This window comes from Gymnoscopelus braueri, assembly GCF_963280865.1.
Source record: "Gymnoscopelus braueri genome assembly, chromosome: 13".
NCBI classification, from domain to species: domain Eukaryota; kingdom Metazoa; phylum Chordata; class Actinopteri; order Myctophiformes; family Myctophidae; genus Gymnoscopelus; species Gymnoscopelus braueri.
This window is the reverse complement of record NC_137615.1, coordinates 3,915,475-3,937,410: the sequence shown is the minus strand read 5'-3', so window position 1 is coordinate 3,937,410 and position 21,936 is coordinate 3,915,475. Positions and strand designations below refer to the sequence as shown.

At 41.7% G+C, this 21,936-nt stretch overlaps 4 protein-coding genes across 5 annotated transcripts; 3 read left to right on the top strand and 1 right to left on the bottom strand.

The window, feature by feature from the left end:
- The first annotated feature begins 17 nt into the window (after positions 1–17).
- LOC308097833 (serine/threonine-protein kinase/endoribonuclease IRE1-like) lies at positions 18–16,016 on the top strand. 2 transcript variants are annotated; one of them, XM_080445918.1, is made up of 14 exons: positions 18–79; positions 1,287–1,365; positions 2,125–2,694; positions 4,874–4,949; positions 7,275–7,356; positions 8,893–9,088; positions 9,806–9,911; positions 10,031–10,152; positions 10,279–10,369; positions 10,637–10,761; positions 11,008–11,131; positions 12,259–12,332; positions 14,062–14,711; positions 14,841–16,016. In XM_080445918.1, exons 1-13 carry the CDS (start codon positions 60–62, stop codon positions 14,296–14,298), a joined length of 1,902 nt encoding a protein of 633 aa, XP_080302044.1. In that variant the 5' UTR covers positions 18–59; the 3' UTR covers positions 14,299–14,711; positions 14,841–16,016. The 2 variants fall into 2 exon arrangements, with proteins under 2 accessions (XP_080302044.1, XP_080302043.1); XM_080445917.1 differs by having other exon boundaries at positions 10,279–10,420; positions 14,062–16,016.
- A 2,290-nt stretch (positions 16,017–18,306) lies between these two features.
- Positions 18,307–18,618, top strand: LOC308097867 (histone H4; the record flags this gene model as incomplete). Its single annotated transcript, XM_080445966.1, has 1 exon — positions 18,307–18,618. The coding sequence occupies one exon, from the start codon at positions 18,307–18,309 to the stop codon at positions 18,616–18,618; it is 312 nt and encodes a 103-aa protein (XP_080302092.1).
- Positions 18,619–19,461: 843 nt separating this feature from the next.
- Positions 19,462–19,845, bottom strand: LOC308097853 (histone H2A-like; the record flags this gene model as incomplete). The annotated part of the gene is made up of 1 exon (XM_080445952.1): positions 19,462–19,845. One exon carries the CDS (start codon positions 19,843–19,845, stop codon positions 19,462–19,464), a length of 384 nt encoding a protein of 127 aa, XP_080302078.1.
- LOC308097849 (histone H3.2) lies at positions 19,625–20,573 on the top strand (the record flags this gene model as incomplete). The annotated part of the gene is made up of 2 exons (XM_080445948.1): positions 19,625–19,671; positions 20,154–20,573. The coding sequence occupies exon 2, from the start codon at positions 20,163–20,165 to the stop codon at positions 20,571–20,573; it is 411 nt and encodes a 136-aa protein (XP_080302074.1). The 5' UTR covers positions 19,625–19,671; positions 20,154–20,162.
- Positions 20,574–21,936: the final 1,363 nt, after the last annotated feature.

Genomic DNA, 21,936 nt, shown 5'->3' with positions numbered 1-21,936 from the left:
ATTGGTGGAGAAGATCCCTTATTTTTAACTCTATGAGAAGATCACGTCTAGAAGAATGAATGATGACAGACAACACTTTGTAAGGAAGGAACTTTTAGACATTATTAGTTATTACACCCTGTGTTAATAACGAACTGTCCTCCTTTCTCATTGGAATGTAGGTAGCGTTAGCCGTTGGCTAAGTTAGTTAGTTAGTTAGTTAGTTAGCGTTAGTATCGTGATTCGTTGAAGCTAAGGAACTAGCAGCCTCACCGAGGGACAGAGCGTGAATGTTTGTTTACTTTAAAGTTGAAGCAACTAAACACAGTTCATATCGGTGTAGTTTAGATAACAACATCAATTCAACAGCATTATGTCTGGTCTAAACACTATTAGTGATCAGGGTGGTTTTTATGTGTTCGTCAGAGTCAGACTCATGGAACAACTAGAAGTTGAAGTCAGATTAGCCATGGATGTCACACGACCGTCATGGATGAACTGTAACCTGGTGTTTGCACTTTCTCCATTTACAGCCTGTACATCTACATAAACGTTCAGATTTAGAATATAAAGTGCTTAACCCATGACCACGGATGTTACAATTATGTACGGGTCCTAAGAAGTACCCGTATCTTCCGTATTGTTCAATAAAAAGCATTTTAATTAGATCGGTGGCCATTTTCTCATAAAGTTACAACGTAAACGGAGTGCAATACACCTCCCAACCGATAGGGTTGCGTAATTGAAAGCACATGGCAAAAATATAGAGAAAATGGCCACCGATCGGATTAAAATGCTTTTTATTGAACAATACGGAAAATACGGGTACCTCTGAGGGCCCGTACATAATTGTAACAACCGTTGCCATAGGGCAATTACTTCATATTTGAAATTTGAACGTTTATGTAAATGTTCGGGCCAAAAAGGGAGAAAAAGCAAACACCAGGTTGAAGTTAATCCATGAATGTTCCAGGGCTACAGTCAGATTAGCCTAGGATCAAGACTATCATCATAGATGTATTTTATCGAGTTGATCCAAGGTTACTGTCAGATCACTGTTGCTGTAAGTCTGTGGTTCTCAAATAGAACCCCAGGGCCAGGGGGTCCAATTGGGGGGTTTCAGGGGGCCCCCAGCAAACTCGAAAATGGTGGCTATAGAATATTTTTGGAACATCTTTGATTTTTTTTTTTTTTTTTCCAAACACAGATCTTGTCTTATAGAGAGACCTGGAACAATATATTTTCAGATGGGGGTCTGTGGCCAAATATGTATGTGAATGAGACTGTCTCTGCTCTGCTCTGCACAGGGAACCAGACCTGCAGACACATGGAGGAGAGAGGAGAGGGAAAGAGGACAATGGAAATATACCTGAGGAAGAAGAGCAGGTGGGCTTTTTATAAATATATGCAAGTACAATATGTATATCAAGCTACACAGAAAAAAAACCAATCAACTAGCTGCAATAGAACGGCTCGTCATATTCAACACTCCACAGTATTACATTAAGTCAATGGAAATATATATAACAGGCCTCTTTGTGAGCTCGATTGATATCTTAAATATGTGGTATATATGGTATATGTTTACATTGATAATTGAGGATTTAGGATCAGTCTACAGTTATGGTTCAAGGCGATCTTTATTGTTACGTCTTGTGTACAGGTTCATACGAGTGAAAAGCGTTATTGTTCAGCTCCTCAGACAATGTAGCAGTATATACTGTACATATACTGTACACAATAGCAGCAGTACACCAGTGTTCCCGTCTATATACAATATACCAGTGTTGCCAATGTTATGAGACAACCGTTAACTCACTGAGAGGAGACATGTCCTACTCATTTAAAAGGTACATAGATAATCACTAAGGTGCTTTAAGGTGCATTAATTTATTAACATGTTATCAACATGTTGTCGAGTTAGTATTTAGATATTGATGGCCAATTGATTCCTCCCCACACACGTTTGTGTGTGTGTTGTCAGTCACTGCTGTTGTATGCTACTGACTCACCTAGCTCCCACCGGGAGACAGAGTACATTTTCACCAACTTTCTTTACCGTCCGTCCCTGCAGATAATGACCATAAACATGCTTAATAATGCTATGATCAGATGTGTTATACTGTTCTGTGGTTCTTGCTTCAGGAGGAAACGGAGACTAACGGTGTGAAACAAGAAGAGGAGTCCAAACATCACAGCATCAGTGTCAAACATAAGAAGAAGAAACACAAGAACAAGAACCGCAAACTCAAGGAGGGCACTGTCATCAAGACTGATCCCTCCCCCTCCTCTGGAAAACCCAGTCTGGACCACAAGGCTTTGCTGGAGGATCTTTGCGGATCTTTGAGGAGGGTCAGTGTAGGAACATCCTCATCACCCAGGGCTGGAAGAAACGGCTCCACTCGGGATTCGGTGGAGAACAGTAAGACCAGCTCCGAACTCCACAGCCAGAGTAAATCCCAGGACAGGATGACCAAGGATCCTAAGCAGGACAAGACAAGCAAGAGCAGCAAGGATGCAGCTGTGATGGACAGGAGCGCCCATGGCAGGAGCCGGTCCAAAGACAGACAACGTTCCTGCAGCCCAGACGGCTCCAAAGAGAACGTACACGTAATTCCCCAGCCAGCAGGAGAGCAGAGTGGACAGGCAGCCGCTCCGAAAAGCCAGACGACAATCCAAGCCAGGAGAGAGCAGGACACAGCAGGCAGCGTCCAGGTCACTATCTGTTACCAATTGTAACATGTAACAGTAGTTTTGTTTATCTGTATCATTAGATTATTGTCGACATTGAGAGGGGGGAAAAGGTAAAAAGAAATACTGTGAGGGTTTTAGCCCATTTTTTTATATTTATTTTTTAGCTATTCAAAAATAGCAGAGCTACAAGCTCATATATCTGCTATTTTTGAAAAGCCAAAGAAATCTTAAAATGACAGATGCTTACCCGGTCTTAAAGGGTTAACTAACCATTTAGAAACATGCTGCTGCGTTCATAATGTTTGAACTCCTGCCGGAGCCTCTTCTGGTTCTGAATCAGATTCTGGATTCAGCTAAATAATGTCCGTTAGCAGCCATGCTTTGTTAACACATTGAGTGCCAAAACCGTATTAATACTGCTTTGCAAATACACCCGTGGAGTGCCAACTTTCCTAAAAAACGTATGCATACGTGAGTTTTGTCTTTTAGTTTATTTTAGTTTATTTCCATGCGGGAGGGGCTAGAGCAGCTCTGGGATCACCCTAGGCGATTCTGAGAAGGAAGGGCCAGATGGATCATTGACTGGAAGCGGATGGCTCCCCATCCACTTCCTGTCTATTTCCTTCTCTAAAACGCCTATAACTCCGAAACTTTTTTCTATGGGGAAAACAACTAATTTTGCATCCGCGATCGCTCCGCCATTGTTACTCACGTGAAAGATGTTATCGTTCCAGCCGTTAGCCAGGACCATCGGGTAAAATGGAGCCATGCTTTTTTTTTCATGGATTGCTCGTCATGGAGTCTACAGCTTTAAACAGCACAATGGAGGTTAACGGTGAGATTCCCGGCACCGAACGTATTCTGTTATTATAACATTCTGGCACCCAATGTGTTAAAGGAGAGTTTTACTAAGGACCATTTAACTGTGGTTACACAAAAAACTTTTTTCAAGAACAATTGTTAAAATTAGGTGAACATTCTCTGAAAAAAGCAGGATCTACAAGTTCACAACGGGTCACATTGTGGTGCGTTGTGAGGCTTGTAGATTGGTTATTTTTGGCAAAGAGATTTGGTGTAGAGGGAAAAGGGTGGGGGCAAAGGATAGACCCTAGGAGGACGCCGGTCAATTAACCCATTAGAACTGGGAAAGCATCTGTGTCATTTTAGATGTTAACTATATTTATAGAAAAATATTTTTTGTAAGGATTTAGAGCAGTGGTTTAGAACAGTGGTTCTCAAAAATAGCAGATGTACAAGCTCATAGCACGCTGCGAGTTTGTACATCTGCTATTTTTGAAAATAAATTGAAAGATCTTGAAAGTGTTGGAAAGAAATGTAATAATTTTGAATTTGTTAACACAAATCTTCTCTTTTGGGGGTCCCTGGCACAAAAAAAATTCAGATGGGGGTCCGCGGCCAAATACATATCATTTTGGGGTTCCTTGTCAAGAAAAAAAACTGAGAACTACTGATTTAGAAGGCATTTGTAGAATCGGGGTTAAAGGGATATTTCACTTTCAAAAAAACTTTGGGTCATTTTATCGTCTACTCAGGCTTTTGTGAGCCCCCCAGACCGTTTTTAAGTAGCTTGATTTCGTATTTAGATATTTGATAATCATTTTATCAGACACGCCCCCTTCCTATACAAACCCATTATAACTTCAAACTCCATTTTTAACCCGTTAGATTCATCAAAAACACCTGTCCTTGGTTCTGCTGACTCACCCTGCCCTCCTAATACGTGAGGGGGCCGTGTTTTTTCGATTACTTTTTTCATTTATTTTAAATTTATTTTTTATTGTATTTAATTTTTTTCATTTTCAAAAAAAAATATTAAAAATAAATGAAAAGAATTATCGAAAAAACACGGCCCCCTCGCGTATTAGGAGGGCAGGGTGAGTCACCAGAACCAAGGACGGGTGTTTTTGATGAATCTAACATGTTAAAAATGGAGTTTGAAGTTATAATGGGTTTGTATAGGAAGGGGGCGTGTCTGATAAAATGAATATCAAATATCTAAATACTGAATCAAGCAACTTAAAAACGGTCTGGGGGGCTCACAAAAGCCTGAGTAGACGATAAAATGACCAAAAGATTTTTTGAAAGTGAAATATCCCTTTTAAGTACAGTCTACGGTTTAAGTGTTTAGACCTCAAAGCCAAAATGTAAACCTGTATCCTTCTGTCCTCCTTCCTGCTAGGAGGAGCTCTTGTCCTGGGTGAAACCACTAGAAGGAGACTCAAGACACAAACCTGCCAACGAGGCTGACGACAGAGGTAAGGATGAACATTACACACATGCACAGTTAAGTGTGTTAGTTTATACAGTTTCACTGCAAACAGAACGTAGCCCAGCACCACAGACACTCAGGTTCAATACCTGGGCTGTCCAGGAGCACAAAGCGGTGTTGGTATCGTTCATGGGTGGAAGGCCTATTCACCGGACTAGCAGCCCTTGCTGGTCAGACAAGGCGCCTGTTCAGTAGGGAGGGGTACACTCAATGTGTATCGGAGGAGGAACCCATTGGTTCCACCGGCTTTGAATGCTATCAATGCATTGAATGGGAGATTATCACGTTTTATCAGACCATTGAATGTGCGAGTAGGAGACGAGTAGGCGATATACATTACATTACATTACAGTCATTTAGCAGACGCTTTTATCCAAAGCGACTTACAATAAGTGCATTCAACATAGGTAGGGAACGAAACTACTAATCACCAGAAGTCTTAAGTGCATTTCCTGCAAAAACAAGCAACCAAGAGTATACCTAGCGCTAAGGTAAAAGTGCAATATATCAGCTACCTACTTTCTTAACACATTGACCGCCAGAGGTTAATCTCATAATGTACTCACCAGTGCCAACGTGTTATTGTTGTTTTTTTGTTTTTTTCATGTCGCCATAGATCTTCAAATCCTTAAGATTGAGCCGTACACGGTCTGTTTACATCCGCGACTGTATCTCCCAGTGAAAACCGCATGTCAAACGGATCTCCATGATTGTAGTTAGAGCGGATTACGTTAAACAGTGATATGCGAGGAGAAAAAACTACAGGAAGAGAATTGAGTTTCAGTGTGCGCTTTAGAATGGGAGCCGACGTGATCGTCAAAACCGGATCCCAAATAATTCTGTTTCCGATCATCAAACCGGAACCGGAAATGGATCAAAAAAATCAGAAAGTGCACCTGGAAAATTTCCAACGCGAATCGGCGGTTCGCGTAGATCTACGCGTAGATCTACGCGACTGGCACGCTGCGGCTTTAAATAGGTTCGCGTAGATCTACGCGATTGGCATTCAATGTGTTAAACAGATGAGACAAAATAGCAAAATCAAATGAGCACAAGCTAAAATAAATACGTGTATCGACTAAGATCCAATAAAACAATACAACAATAAAACAAGAGTTCGTACAACTAGTTAACAACAAGTAGGCCAGGCAAAGAGGAAGGGTAGTGTTTCCTGAAGAGGTGGGTTTTCAGCCTGCGGCGAAAGATTTTCAAGTGGCATTTCTTCCTCGGCCTAGTGGGAATGTGCGTGTGAAATCTCACGGAAATCGAAAGCTGCGTTCATGATTTGAGGCATTTAGTTCAAAATGGACCAATCCTGCAAACTTTGGAAGCCAACCTTAGCCAATCAGGATGAAATATGGAAAATTGGACAGATCCGTGTTGATCACATGACTATAGAGATACTGTGTACTGATTTGCATGATGTTTGGATAAAATCTGTAGGAGTACTGTCAAGAGATGTGTTTTGCAAAAAGCAGCCTCCTGGTGGCGCTATAAAAGGCTAATTTGAAAAATTTGGGGCAGAGGTTCTGCTCTGGCATCCAGGGAGTGTGTGTGCACAGTTTCGCTGCAATCAAGCCAACGGTGCCGGAGATTAGCTGTACACAAAATGACAGAATGACGGACACACGGACGGACGGACACACGGACGGACGGACAGGGGGCAAAACATACTCTCTCGCCATGCCTTTCGGCCTGGCGGAGACAATTAAGCCAAATAAGCAACTACACTTTGGAAATAAGCTAAAAAGAATTGCAACCACCAACATTTTTTACAAGCAACTCGCTTATAATAAGCGGACACGGCAACACTGCTTCTGATCTGAATTGCACCCTGATTGACTTTTGAAACGTTTGTTTCAGAGAGAGAGAGAGAGAGATACAGAGAAATTGAGAATTATTTAATGTCAATCATTGGCGTCCTGTCTCGGTCTCGCGCATATATCACGGGAGCCTTTCACGTTTTCGTAAGACGTTTGGAATAAAAACAAATATATGTATTGGGTCGGGATCACATCATGGTGAAATATCTTGCAATCAGTGAACCCCTGTCGCCGACCAATCAATCGTGCGAGAATCACAACGATATATTTAGCCCGATTTCAAGAGAAAAACTTGCAATGTGAAATGCTTAACGATCTGTTCACTCGCCGACCATTTCAAATGTCGGGCACTGTGTAGGGGCCCTTAGGCATAGTTGCAAAAACAAGGATGACATGGCTGAATGGGGTGAAAAATAGAACATACATTTTCAGTCAATATGAGGTCAAATGAATTTTATGGACCTGCAATTCTGCATGTGTCATTTCAGATGAGGTGGAAGTGGGTGGCATAACTGTGTACCACAGGGATACATGGAGACATGGTACTTTTGGTGATGGCATTGTGTTCAGGTAAGTAATTTTCTTTGCTAATAATAATTGTTTATGATAAGAGTTTCATCTACATGCGCCACTGCTGAATTTTTATGTACATCTTTATTATATATTTCTAAATGATGGAAGAGTTTTATAAACTAAAGTTATCTTATTTGGCGCTACCAGTACTGACACTTCACTGACACTCTTTGATCTTGCAACGTGTTCACGTTACTTCAGCATTTATCTGGTTCTTGTTGTTATCTCTGAACACTCAAATTCCAAATCAACTGTTAAAGGACGACTTCACCGCTTTTCAACCTATCTTCATATAATTGGTCCTCACTAATACTCGTGATAAAATGGTAAAAAAAAAATCTACTCGGCCTGTGTCTCATAGGAGGACTGTGAACAGTCCAGAAACCGTCTACCAGTGACATCATCGTTAGGCATGATTTTTTTTTCCAACAAGATTTCACATTTTTTATTTAGATTTTTATTAACACGAGAACAATTGCTTCTTTTATTGCATTGCAACTTTCCAGGAATAGAAAGCCTGCAGTTTCTATTAGCTTGGATTCCCCATTGATGATGTCACTGGTAGACGGGACTCTGAACTGTCCACAGCCCTCCTCTGAGACACAGACCGAGTAGAAAAAAATGGTACCATTTTATCATGAGTATTAGCGAGGACCAATTATATGAAGATAGGTTGAAAAGCGGTGAAGTCGTCCTTTAAGTTGATTTTGGCAATGCATGTTTGAATATTATTTGAACATTTTCTGTTTACAATGGAAGTCTATAGGTCTCACTAAGCATACTCTTGCTATAACTTTGTCTATTTACTAACGCCATATCGCTTAATATTCAGTCAGTTAACTTTATTACCTGATCTGATCATCTCAGCATATTAAATCATAAGTCATCAATCAACAGGCATCGGGTAGAAGACAACATTGAGCAAACTAACGCTTTTCAGGATTATCATTTACCGAAGTTGTCATTGCGTCACATTGCAAGGTTTGCTTTGTAGATTTGTTTGTTTTGTCAAGAAAGCAACACCATTGCGCGATGGAGTATAAATTAAAGGCGTATTTCGCCCTTGGCGTTTTCCTACCTTGATTTGATGTTATTAAGTCATGATGAGAGGGGTCCCGGACCCCCAGTTCATATTGAGTGATGTTATGATTTCGGGGACCCCGCCCCCCGCAGCTCAGAACGGCCGTCTTGATCTAGGCTAAATCTTCTTATTTCCGTCGCTGGAAAAAAAAAAAATTCTCGTATATATCTGTAGTGTGTGGTCCGTCTGGTGTCACTGCTATGCTATTGCTACACGGCCATTGTTGTTTACAGATCAGTTTTACTGAAATCACGTTGGAAGTCTCGTCTCGCGATACTTCCGCCCTCCAGGCTCCAGAATTGCGTGCGTGGGCAAGGAAACATTTGTGAGCATTTGGAAGATCCATCTTAATAATGATCTTGCATGTTTATCCATTATAGATAGATTATAGAATTATGCATGTTTTTTCTGTTTCCCCATTAAACCTTGTATGTCTGTACTTTCTCCACCAGGGGTGAGTTTGACAGACGTCTGGTGGCAGTCGAGAGAATTCCCCTAGATGAGTCTAGATGTATCGACCAGAAGCTGGACCTGATGAGGGAGGCAGACGACCAACATCACCCCAACATTGTTCGCCTCTTTGTCTCCACTAAGGACCATCAGTTCCACTACATCGCCTTCAGTTCATTTGAAGCAACACTGGTTGAGGTACTGCACTGCATAACAGATTGACTGACCTCAGTACAACATTATGTCTGGGTTTAGCAGGCAGGATAAGAGAGAAGTCTGTAAAACCACTTCAAACCTGGTGACAAACAGTGAAGCATCTTATCATTTAGAAATGCACTGGACCACTCTTAACACATCGACCGCCAGAGGTTAATCTCATAATGTACTCACCAGTGCCAAGGTGTTTTTGTTGTTTTTTAGTTTTTTTCATGTCGCCATAGATCTTGTTAAAATCCTTAAGATTGAGCCGTACACGGTCCGTTTACATCCGCGACATCTCAACGTATCTCCCAGTGAAAATCACGTGTCAAACGGGGCATCCATGTTGTAGTTAGAGCGGATTACGTTAAACAGTGAAATGCGAGGAGAAAAAACTACAGGAAGAGAATTGAGTTTCAGTTTCGTCTGTAGAATGGGAGCGGACGTGATCGTCAAAATCGGATCCCAAATAATTCCGTTTCCGGTCATCAAACCGGAAACGGAAGTGGATAAAAAAAAATCCGAAAGTGAACCCGGACATGTTTAGCGCGAAAAGACCGTGGACCGTAGGGCTACGGTCTCGGCGCTTAACAGTTGGATTTAACGGACCGTAGGACTACGTTCTTGGCGGTTAATGTGTTAACACAGTTAGTTGGACAATGTCATCACACTTTTTGTCCTTCTTTCACTACAATGGTGCCTTGTGTCTTTTTCCAGTACCTATTCCGTGATAATTGGGATTGTCACCTTCATGGACTAGAGGCAGTGATGGTGTTTCGACAGATCATAGAAGGACTAGATCACCTACACTCTCTAAAAATAGGTAACTATTACTGATTGCAGTACAAAATCATGTTGGAATTGTTTATTATTATTTATTGTTCATGTACAACATCTTCATGCCCAGTGTAAGTCTTGGCTTCATATGATTCTATCCTCCAGTTCACAATGCCATAGACCACAGAACCCTCCTGGTGTCCACCCCTGATCCCAGCGGTCAGCGGAGGCTCATGATCTCTGGGTTTGAAAAGGCCGAGAAGGTTCCTGTGGGCAGTGAACTCGAGGTCAGTCAGTTGTAATGAATGATCAGAAGCAGAACTATGTGGAGCACAAAATAATAATATCAACTTATAAAATGTGGAATTCTCACAGTGGTACCAGGTCATGACCTTCACCCTTCTTCTCTCTAGTTCCGGTACAAAGATGACATCATGGGAGCGGGAAAGGCATTCGGGTTAGTGTCATCCCCCATCTGTATTGTTGAGGTCGACCCAAGCCGTGGTGAGGACACTTTAATCATGTCCTCCACTTTACACAAAGGAAGTTTATATGGTTTGTGAATCTTTTTTTATTTTATTTTTTCTAGTAATATTAGCAAAACAAAATATTTTATTTCAAAAATGAACATGGACAAATGCAAATGGAACTATACTGTATGAGAAGGATTGTAAAATGGCAATGAAAGTCACTCTGTTATGAGGTGCATCATAGTAGATAGAGACTACCTTGTAATGACCGTCATGCTTGTTTTAACACTGTCCCCTCCAGATGACTTGGCCATGATGCATGTTGCATCGAAGATGAAGTCGATTGAAGTACGAACGCATTCACTAAAGGAACTCCTGAAACTCCCCTTCTTCTGGAAGTCGGAGAAGGTACTAGACTTCTTCCAGGTTAGTGTTCTTCTCAGGTCAAATACACTTATTCTCAAGTAAAGTTCATGGTAATCGGCTGCACATATATATTGTATTTGACATGGATGGATACCGTAGTTTATATTCTCAACAGTACCAAGAGAGGTGTGTTCAGAATAGTGTTTTGGATATGTGATGGTCAGAGTATTGTCCAAATGATTTCAGAACCAGACACTAGAGGACGCTTGGCAGCTGACTGAAAATATTGTCAATGTTTTTATTCAGGAAGTGAGTGACAGACTTCAAAAGGAGCTGCTGGATGGACAAATCATGACACGGCTGGAAAGAGGGCAGCAGGACATTGTCGAGGAGGACTGGTTACAGCACATCACAGAGCCTCTACAGACATGTATGGGACCTAACTAACATAGCACACATACTGATATTATCTTCTGTGCTGTGCCATCCTAAATGTTAAGAGCATTATGACCGGAAAGATGGAGGTTTCATACACCAGACTGGCAGGAAAGAAATCAGGGTGAGAAAGTAAATCTCACCCCTCCCTCAATATCCACCATTGAAGTGCCCTTGAGCAAGGCATATACCATAACCCCAAAACTGCTCCAACAGTAAAAGACCGGTTGCATTGGAAAGTTCCCAGGTGTGAAAGTGTGTTATCATAGGAGTGTGAAATAAAGCATTTGTATTTGGACTTACCCTGGATAAATACATACCTTTTATTTTTTAATTGAGCTGAGCTTTCATTTCTTAGACATTATTTTGTGATTGCTACATCCTGTTGCATCATGAGCAAGTTACGACCGTTGATCGAGCTAAGACTCACCCCTGTCGGCTGCAGATGTGCAACTCTGTGCAACTCAAACAATGCATTTTTCAGTGAATCTCTACGCCAACATCTTGTGAAGTTGTTTTGTTCTTATTTCTGAAGTGCCTACTGCTCACAGCCAACCGTGTTGCCACACACACACACACACACACGCACACACCTACATCATGCTGGTCCCTTTTGGTTCGTACTACTTGCATAGACTGACTGATCAGCTGGTTGACGTGCTTTGGCTACATGCTCCAACTACTTTATTATTTGGACAGATATAGGGACCAACCACTGTATTTTAAATTCCCAGGCTGATATGTCCAACCCTGTTCAAACATAATTAATGCAAGGAATCAACCATCGCCATCCTTGATCATAGGCCTTCCACCTAGAGTGTGGATTTGGCTGTATATCTGTCCTGAATCTGAGAGTAGTAACTAACCAAGCCTGAACCAAACCCAACCATTGTTTATAAACACTAGACAGATGCCCGTTGGGAACACATGTCCCTCCCGTTGTTAAATGTAAGCCTAAATTCAAACATTCAAATCTTATTTCCAGGTACAAACTAATAATCATGAAATGCTTTTATTCCCTGACATTTTCAATGTGTGTGTTTTGCTTGATGGTGTTGTGCATTCAACTGTTCAAACCCAGCTTGTGGTTAATACATTGGGTGTGACTTGTCTCGTTGGCAGATCTCCTTCAAGGCGAGCGTGCTAAGTATGACGGACGCCAGGTCAAAAGTCTTCTCCGTGCGATAAGAAACCTGGTAAGACTGTGTCCCCACTGGCAAAGACACTTTACCTGCTTTTAACTCAAATATTTTGTATGTATGTGTCAGACTGTTATGGTAGGTTACAGGTCATGGGTCATAGGTGATTGGAGATTGGTAATACGTTTGGTTGGACAAGGAAGAGCATAGACATATAAAGGTAGACGCCTCATTCGGCTCTGAAGCGTCTGTATCTCGGGCGCGCTTCCTGCTTCCGCAGGGCTGCCGTGTGCGTCACACACGTGGAAGTTCGGTAGGCCAATCAGAGGCAGGTGGGGGCGGGTCTTTTTGTAACCCAGCTCTTAACCCAGCTCTTAACCCTTTGAGAGGCAGCAGCTGGCAGCTGTGCGCAGCATCTAGTTAGTTGGAACTTGGCAAACTCCACACTCTATTTGTGAAATTCAAATAAGAGACTGGTCCTTTTTCATATCAAGGTCCATTATTTATTCAGCATTTGAGTCACGGAACACCGTTTGATAAGCTTTAGCCTCTCACACCCAAAACGTAGAATATGTTATCGTTCGATAAGCTGTTGTCAAAATAACAATTGTTTACGTTCTCTAATTGTGTACTTGTTTAGTAAGTAATGCAGATGTTTAACAATTTGACTCTTGACAGTGTGAAATGTTATACTCAAGATTTAAAGATCTATAAGGGTCCATTTGGTTATTATCAACTCTCCATCATTTAGCTGGGTACCACCTGGAACCCCCTCAATGACCACTGGTGGTTCCCGGACCACTGGTTGAGAACCATTGCACTGGAAAAGACGCACTGTGATTGGCCAGTAGTCAACGCACTGTGAGCGCTGTGATTGGCCAGTAGTCACTTTGAGTGACAGGTTCCCTGCGGAAGACGGAAGATCCGCCGTGTATTGCGATACAAGTCGCCCCAATGAACTGCAGAGGCCAATGAGGTATCTAGGTTTCTAATATCTATGAGGAAGAGGGCATGGCTAATCCTTCCTTTAACTGGATAATACCTGTATGACTTTGTTTGTGTCTGTCTGCCTGTCATTTTGGATCTTCACAGCTAGCCGATGGTCTTCTTTTAATTTATTTATTTGTATTTGTTTGTTATTTATTTAGGCTTAAGTCTTAGCCTTGCAGTGTTATCAAGAATCATGAGAATCAATAGGGCTTCATTTGTCACTCACTCATACAGTGACAAGCAGCGAAATGCTGGTGTGACATGGTCTGCAAGACTTTGTACTCAGCAATACACACTAGATAATAAGAATAACAAGAATAGTACTGTACTGTATGCATAAAACACAATAAACTAAAAAGAAGTTATCATATCCAAATGTGTATGTTTGATCTATAATTAACCCATTTAGGACGGGAACCCCTATTATACCTTTCAAGACAGGAACACCTTTTGGGGTTGTTGTTGCTATGTACATTATATAGCAACATACCGGTACATGTTTTGTAATGTTTGAATAAATATTTTAAGTTTTTCAGAAAACTTGAATAAGGATTTAGAAGACGTTTTTAGAATCGGCCTCGGGTCTAAATGGGTTAAGCCCTAAACATCATAGGACTTAGGCTGTATTAAGCTGTAGTGTGGCACTTTGAACACCCATGTTGATACAGACTGTTTTAAGCTGTAGTGTGGCACTTTGAACACCCATGTTGATACAGACCGTATTAAGCTGGAGTGTGGCACTTTGAACACCCATGTTGATTCAGACAATCTGTTTCTACCTTTCTGTCTCCAACAGAAGCATCATTACTGGGAGCTGCCTGATGAAGTCCAGGAGACGTTGGGTTTTCCCCCTGATGACTTTGTCTCCTATTTCACCTCCCGGTTCCCATTCCTACTGATACACACCTACGAGGCCATGAGCACCTGTTCACACGAGAGACCCTTCCAGCCTTACTACCCGAGAGATTATAGATGCACTAAATATCCAGTCACTGAAATGACTCAGCAGGACTTTGAAAATATATTCTTTTGAGGCAATCAAACAGCACACTGCAGTGTGGGCATATTTTAACCTTGCAAAGAAAGACGTCTTTGCAAAAGCTGTTCTGCTGAAATATTGTGAACAATTTGGCATTTTATACATCACGATTCTCTGACGAGAGAAAACCAAAGTGTCTGCAATGTATGGCACTTGGTTAAGCAGTAGATAGATAGATAGATAGACTGACAGTGAAAGTTTTTTCTTTGTTTGCCCTTTTACCCCTTTTTCTCCCCAATTTAGTCATTATGCCAACTGATTCCTCCCCACTAACATTTCTGTGTTCTCACTGCTGTTCTATCCTACTGACTCACCTACCAGTGAGGAGCCCCCACCGGGAGGACGTAAAGCCTTCGTCCTACTCCTCCCGCCCAACACTCCCTGCTGACAGGTGCCCCCCCCAGCCCGTAGGATTACGTGCAGTGACAATTATCACCGTCCCCGCCCGGCTTCCCTCTCCCGAACACAGACCAGTTGTGTTTATGTAGAGACGCTCGACAACGCCGGAGTGAAACAATATATTGAAATCAGTGTAGTTTTCTAAAAGCATCTTGGTATGGAATCAATGGTCCAAGCCAAGGCTTACAATGACCCATGCACACTATACTGAAAAAGCTCATCTGAAGCCGTTATTTAAAACCAATTTAATGCCCCTTTTTCCAACTAGGGAGACAGGTGCTTACTGTTAAGCTGATCAGGAGCAAGCTCAACTAAACTTGTGTTCAAGATGATCTGAATCCAGTTCACACACCCCAATCCCTGTGAGGTAGTTTGTAGTTAGAAATCTGTACATGAAGTATTGTAAACAGGCTTATTGTATCATGTTGCAATATAATATAAAATAAAATACATTTATTTTATTTTATTCTATATAGTGTTAGTAGTGGTAAATACATTATTAATTTATTCTTTCAAAAAACATGAATAGGAATGTATCCAATCAATCAATCAATCAATCATGTACTTTAAAATACTTAGGTATTTTAAAAAGCTGGTATCCTTACATCTGAATACTTTAAATATTTTTTAAAGCAAATACTACAGCACTTTAACTCAAGTATAAATTTGACTTTGTAACTTTCACTTGTAATTGAGTAATATTTGACCAGGAGTATCTATACTTTGACTTGACTTTGAAGTACTGGAGTTGAGTACTTTGTCCACCACTGCCTATTGGCCACATACTTTACAAATACTTTCCCCTAAAGGACTTTATGATGGTAAATGGTGCATTTATATAGCGCTTCTATCCGAAGCGCTTTACATTGATTGTGCCATTAACCCATTCACACACACATTCATACACCGATGGCGGAGGAAACCATGCAAGGCACCAACCTGCTCATCGGGAGCAATTAGGGGTTCAGCGTCTTGCTCAAGGACACTTCGACACTAACTCTAGGGGAGCGCCCCAGCCCGGGATCGAACTGGGAACCTTGCGGTTTTCCAGTTCACTCTACCCGGCCACTCTACCCCTGAGCCACTGCCGCCCCATGATGTTGATGATGTTGATTCTGTTACTTTATGTAATGTTATAACTGTTGTCATACCAAAACCTTCCTGCGAATGTCACTGTGGTGGCTTTTCACCCTTTATCAATTTCTCCCAGCCTTCATAGATTATGGCTTTTAGATGTGCCTTTATTTTTAACTCTATGGTGCCAGCCCCTTGAACTTCTTGCCTTGTGATGAACTACTTTGTATTGTTGTATGTTATCTTTGAACTATCTTGGGCAATTTATATAAACCAGTTGATGAGTATTATGTCTTAACAGTTGACTTTCCTTGTGTTTATTTTAGCAATGAGTTAAAAGACGACTTCCCCAATTTTCAACCTATCTTCATATAATTGGTCCTCACTATTGCTCATGCTAAACTGGTAAAAATGAAAATCTACTCGGTCTGTCTGTGTCTCATAGGAGGGCTGTGGACAATTAAGAAACATGTCTACCAGTGACATCATCGTTAGGCAGATTTTTTTTTTTTCAAACAATATTTCACATTTTGTATTTTGATTTTTATTAACGTAAGAACAATGGCTTCTATTATAGCATGCTAACTTTCCAGGAATAGAAAGCCTGCTGTTTCTATTAGCTTGGATTCCCCAGCGATGATATGATGGTAGACGGGTTTCTGAACTGTCCACAGCCCTCCTCTGAGGCACAGTGAATAGACAAAATGGTGCCATATTATACTAAGCGTTAGTGAGGACCAATTATATGAAGACAGGTTGAAAATGGGTGAAGTCGTCCTTTAACAGCAGGTCCAGTGTATTACAGGAGTGGGACACGGCAGCAGACAAGAGGAATACATCACTGGATAATCCCAGACCATTAAATGTCTTTGTTGACAAGGTACTAAGTATACAGGTGACAAACGTTTGGATGTCAAGTGTATCTTTATCAGAGTCATGTAGAACAGAGGTTAAGCAGGTTTTTAAAAGGCTGTGAGTGACGAGGCAATCCTTTCAATTAGTGAATGTCTGAAGTTGATCAATAATGAGGTGTGAAGTGCAGTATTCTGCACGAGGCAACCTCACTGTAAACGTGTAACAGTATTCAACATTAAAAATCATTAAGAGGGTTTCAAAGTGCCTGATGGATGGCAATATCCTATATGGCCTGTCCTATGCATGAAGAAATATCCATATGATACAGTGGATAGGGTTAAGGTCCAGGCAAATCCAGCCCAAATACATGGATGAAATTGATTTAATATAAAATTACAATACATGGAAATAGGAGCCAAGGAAAATCAGGCCAGATACATGGATGAAAGAAAAACATCTGAGAAAATGTATAGGGCACAATAGCAGAATAAAAATGAATCACAATACATATAAACTAATAATAACAGAGGCCAGGCAGGAAGGAGGCATAATATGTAGATGCAAAAACAACACTGTGAAAAGTAATAGGACAATATAGCAATATTAATAGCATAATGCATTCTACTGAATTAGACATACTGTTGTGAGATGCTTAAATCAAAGAGCAATATTCTGGTGGGAACATTTGCTGAGAATAGCCGATCTTAGACGTACAAGCTCACAACGTGCCGCACTGCTTTGCGCTGTGAGCCTGTAGATCGGCTATTTTTGGCAAAGAGGTTTTGTAGAGTGAAAAAAGAGCATACAAGAGCAAGTACAGAGCCAAAGGTACACAAGTAGAGGGCTGTCTGAAACACTGATGCAAAACACTGATGACAGTGCTGTCAAACAAGTCTATGACGCTATCTATGAAATCTATGAAAATGTTTAATCTGCAACATAATTTTATCAGGTCCCTGCTTCATCCCTCTCTCTGAGTTAAGGGGTCACTGGACTAAAACACGTTGAAGACCCCTGCATTAAAAGAACATTCCACTTCATTCATTTAAGAAGTCTAAGTCTGTTTTATCTACTACTAAGTGAGAGGCTGGTGGGGTGATAGCCCCACCTGTGTGTGTCCTCTGTAGCTCTGCTGTAGCTCCTAAAGCTCTGGTTCTCACTGTGTGGTTCCAGGGGGTCCCCAATAATATTAGTTAATTCATATAGCATAAATATCAGTTTAACCACTTAAACCCAACATCATACTTAGGCTATTCTACAGGTCCCCATTCTACAAGCTCACAGCACATCACACAACACATAATACAGTTTATACACTATTCCCAGTTTAAAAATACAAAACTCCTCAGTGGGGACTTGCTGAGAGGCTTTGCTATTGCATAACAGCTACTCACAAATACATTTGTAATAAAGGGGAGAAAAATGCTGATATATTAAATACTTTAATAACTATGTGTATGTGTCCATGAAGCTAAACTGGGTCATTCATACATTCCAGAGGAGTGAAGTGGCTGTGAATGGGTGTAAGACTGGTATGGGGGCGGGGCTGCAGCTTTTGGCACCGCCCACACAGCGAGGTCTGCCTGTCATCTTTTACGTCCTCAGAACACACATAAATATACATGTCTTTGAGGTGCAGAGTTATTCACTTCTGTATCTTCTACGAAAGCGAAAATGTCTGGCCGCGGTAAGGGAGGAAAGGGACTTGGAAAAGGAGGCGCCAAGCGCCATCGTAAAGTGCTTCGTGATAACATCCAGGGAATCACAAAGCCCGCTATCCGCCGTCTGGCTCGCCGTGGCGGCGTGAAGCGTATCTCCGGTCTGATCTACGAGGAGACACGCGGTGTCCTCAAGGTTTTCCTGGAGAACGTGATCCGTGACGCCGTCACCTACACCGAGCACGCCAAGAGAAAGACCGTGACCGCCATGGATGTTGTCTATGCTCTGAAGAGACAGGGACGCACTCTGTACGGCTTCGGAGGTTAATAATGCTGACTTGATCTACCAACAACCCAAAGGCTCTTTTAAGAGCCGCCCACACTTTCAATACAGAGTGTATTCCTATGAAAGCACTATGAAGTATCATAAACGTCATAAACGTCTGTATTTAATTTTACTGCTCAAATATAAGCCTTGTTACATTATTATCGAGAATATCTTCTGGAAGCAAGCTCCCTCTGATAGCCCTGAAACATGACTATCACATTATGACAGTCCTGGATGAACTTCAACCTAGCGTTTGCACTTTCTCCCTTTTTGGTCCGTACATCTACATAAACGTTCAGCTTTCAAATATAAAGTTCATTCCTCATTGGCCACGGATGTTACAATAATGTACGGCCGTCCGAAGTACTTGTATCGTCTGTACTGTCCAATAAAAAGCATTTATAACAGATTTTTGGCCATTTTCTCAGTATTTCCACCATAGTGCTTTCAATTACCCTACCGGTTGGGAGGTGTACTGCACTCTGATACATTGTATAACTATGAGGAAAATAGCCACGTGCTACATTTTAGTTGCTGACTAGTAATACACAGATTACGGAGTCATGGCTAAGACTAAATGTAACACCGTTCACACACCAATACTTTCAGCGTGCATATTTATGCATGGGTGCATTGTACAATGTACAATGACATCATTGAACGACTTAAGAACTTAAGCTTATTCACGTATATTGTGTTGATGCAATACAAATATTAATATGTTGTTGCAAAGTAATGCGGACTGTAGTATAAGGGGTAGTGGTAAGTATATGAACTCTTTATATAGAAACAGTGGGTGGCTCTTAAAAGAGCCTTTGTGGGGTTTGTTTGACAAATGAAGATTTATTTCTTTGCAGCTTTCTCGGTCTTCTTGGGGAGCAGAACAGCCTGGATGTTGGGCAGCACACCGCCCTGAGCGATGGTCACTCCACCCAGCAGCCTGTTGAGCTCCTCGTCGTTGCGGACGGCCAGCTGGAGATGACGGGGGATGATGCGAGACTTCTTGTTGTCACGGGCAGCGTTTCCAGCCAGCTCCAGGATCTCAGCGGTCAGGTACTCGAGAACAGCCGCCAGATAGACAGGGGCGCCGGCACCGACACGCTGGGCATAGTTGCCTTTACGCAGCAACCTGTGGACACGACCCACAGGGAACTGGAGCCCGGCACGGGATGAGCGGGTCTTAGCCTTTGCCCTGGACTTTCCACCGGTTTTCCCTCTTCCTGACATTTTGTAGATATATTTCTAGAGTTGAACTGCAAAGAAATGTACCGTGGAACAGTGACACGAAGCTTTTTATATCTTCAACTCAGTACTGTGTGTGAGCGCCCCACCAATCATACATATGAATGAGAGCGTGGGGTGAGTGTGTTTGAGTTCGCCTCCAATCACTACTAGTGGCGTGAACGGTTCCTCCCAGAGAAGGAGGTTCCTGACCACTGACCAATCAGAGAACGACGGCGCCTCAGAGCCGCTGAAATAAAGTCAGCGTTTTGCGTCAACATCACTATAACTCCTATTCCCACTCCAGTCCGTAGAACCCCACCATGGCAAGAACCAAGCAGACCGCTCGTAAGTCCACCGGCGGCAAAGCCCCCAGGAAGCAGCTCGCCACCAAGGCAGCGCGTAAGAGCGCACCGGCAACCGGTGGAGTGAAGAAGCCTCACCGTTACAGGCCTGGTACTGTGGCTCTGAGGGAGATCCGTCGTTACCAGAAATCTACCGAGCTGCTGATCCGTAAGCTGCCCTTCCAGCGCCTGGTGAGGGAGATCGCCCAGGACTTCAAGACCGACCTGCGCTTCCAGAGCTCCGCCGTCATGGCTCTCCAGGAGTCAGCCGAGGCTTATCTGGTGGGTCTGTTTGAAGACACCAACCTGTGCGCCATCCACGCGAAGAGGGTGACCATCATGCCCAAAGACATCCAGCTGGCCCGTCGTATCCGTGGAGAACGTGCTTAAACTATTCTGAAACTGCCACTACCCCAAAACGGCTCTTAAGAGCCACCCACTTATTTCTGTAAAAGATTTCCACTCTAAACTATCGACCAAACAGTTACGGCTGTAATTCTAGCAGGGAAAATATAAACGTTAGATTTTTTTCAATTACCATTTTAAAGGGACTGGGCTATTTGATCCGTGATAGGGGTCTCTCCTCACCATCTCTAGCCCTTGGTAAACACAAAATAAAATTAATGATTGATAAAGGAGTATAGAGCCCTCCAAATAGCATTATTTCCCCTGGTTCTAGTGACTGCTATCCTTATGCATGAGAGGGCCACGTTTTTGTTTTTCAATTAAAAAAAATATATATATATATATATAGTGGGAGAATTTTTGTTATAGTATAATAAAAATATTAAGACACACAAACTATTTGTTGTGAGTAGACCCTAATCTAAAACAAATGTATAATAAGCCGAATGGCTTTTTCCAAGTCTGCATTTGAAGTTAAATAAAAAAGAGCAGAATGAATTAGTAACTGGTCCTAGAAAGCTAATCTAAGCCTAACACCAGAAATGACCTCCCCCTAAAGGGCATACGTTTATTGCTATGGTGTTGAAGATGTCTTGTAGCCTATATCGTTGTAATGGAAACAACGTATTTTTGTGTTATCCTTTTAGCATCATTATACAATTGTACCACTGTGTTATTTGCAAACTGTTAATAAAGTATTCAATCAACAAAATCAATTCAAATATATGAGTAATACATATTTGCTCCCAGGTAGCTTATACCAAAGAAAATATCTTACAGCAACAGTTCACTTGTGATATATTTACTGACCAGTTCTGTCCCATACTGCTATAAAGGCAGGCCTAATTGATATGGGGATGGACATATTTGCTATGGCAGTCCCACTGTTTTCATACAGAACGCAATGATAATTAATCATGCAGAAGGATATAGCATCATGGAGTTTTAAAATGTGTGTTTAAAAGTGTGTACCAGCATGTCTGTCTCCACAAGCAAAGTACAGACAGCGACAGTTGATTGTATAAGATAAGCTTTATTTTGTTTACTTTAGTTTGATCTTTGCTTTTCACCATTCAATAGCTGTCAATGGGAGTCGCTGCCATCAACTGGAGTGTGTTTACTAAGGTCAGAAAACCTTCTATTTATAACTAAACGGATAATAAAACAAGAGTATAGTTTATGTTATCCTGTCGTCGGGTATGTCTGCTAAGAGGATTACGAGGATTGGTGTTAATGTAACATAGTTTAACATTGTTTTAGAATGAAAATGATGGGGGAATTGTGTTTTGCCCGTTGAAGAGTGAGGTGTTGAGCCTATCAATACAAAACGAGAATGTTCTTCGCGTCT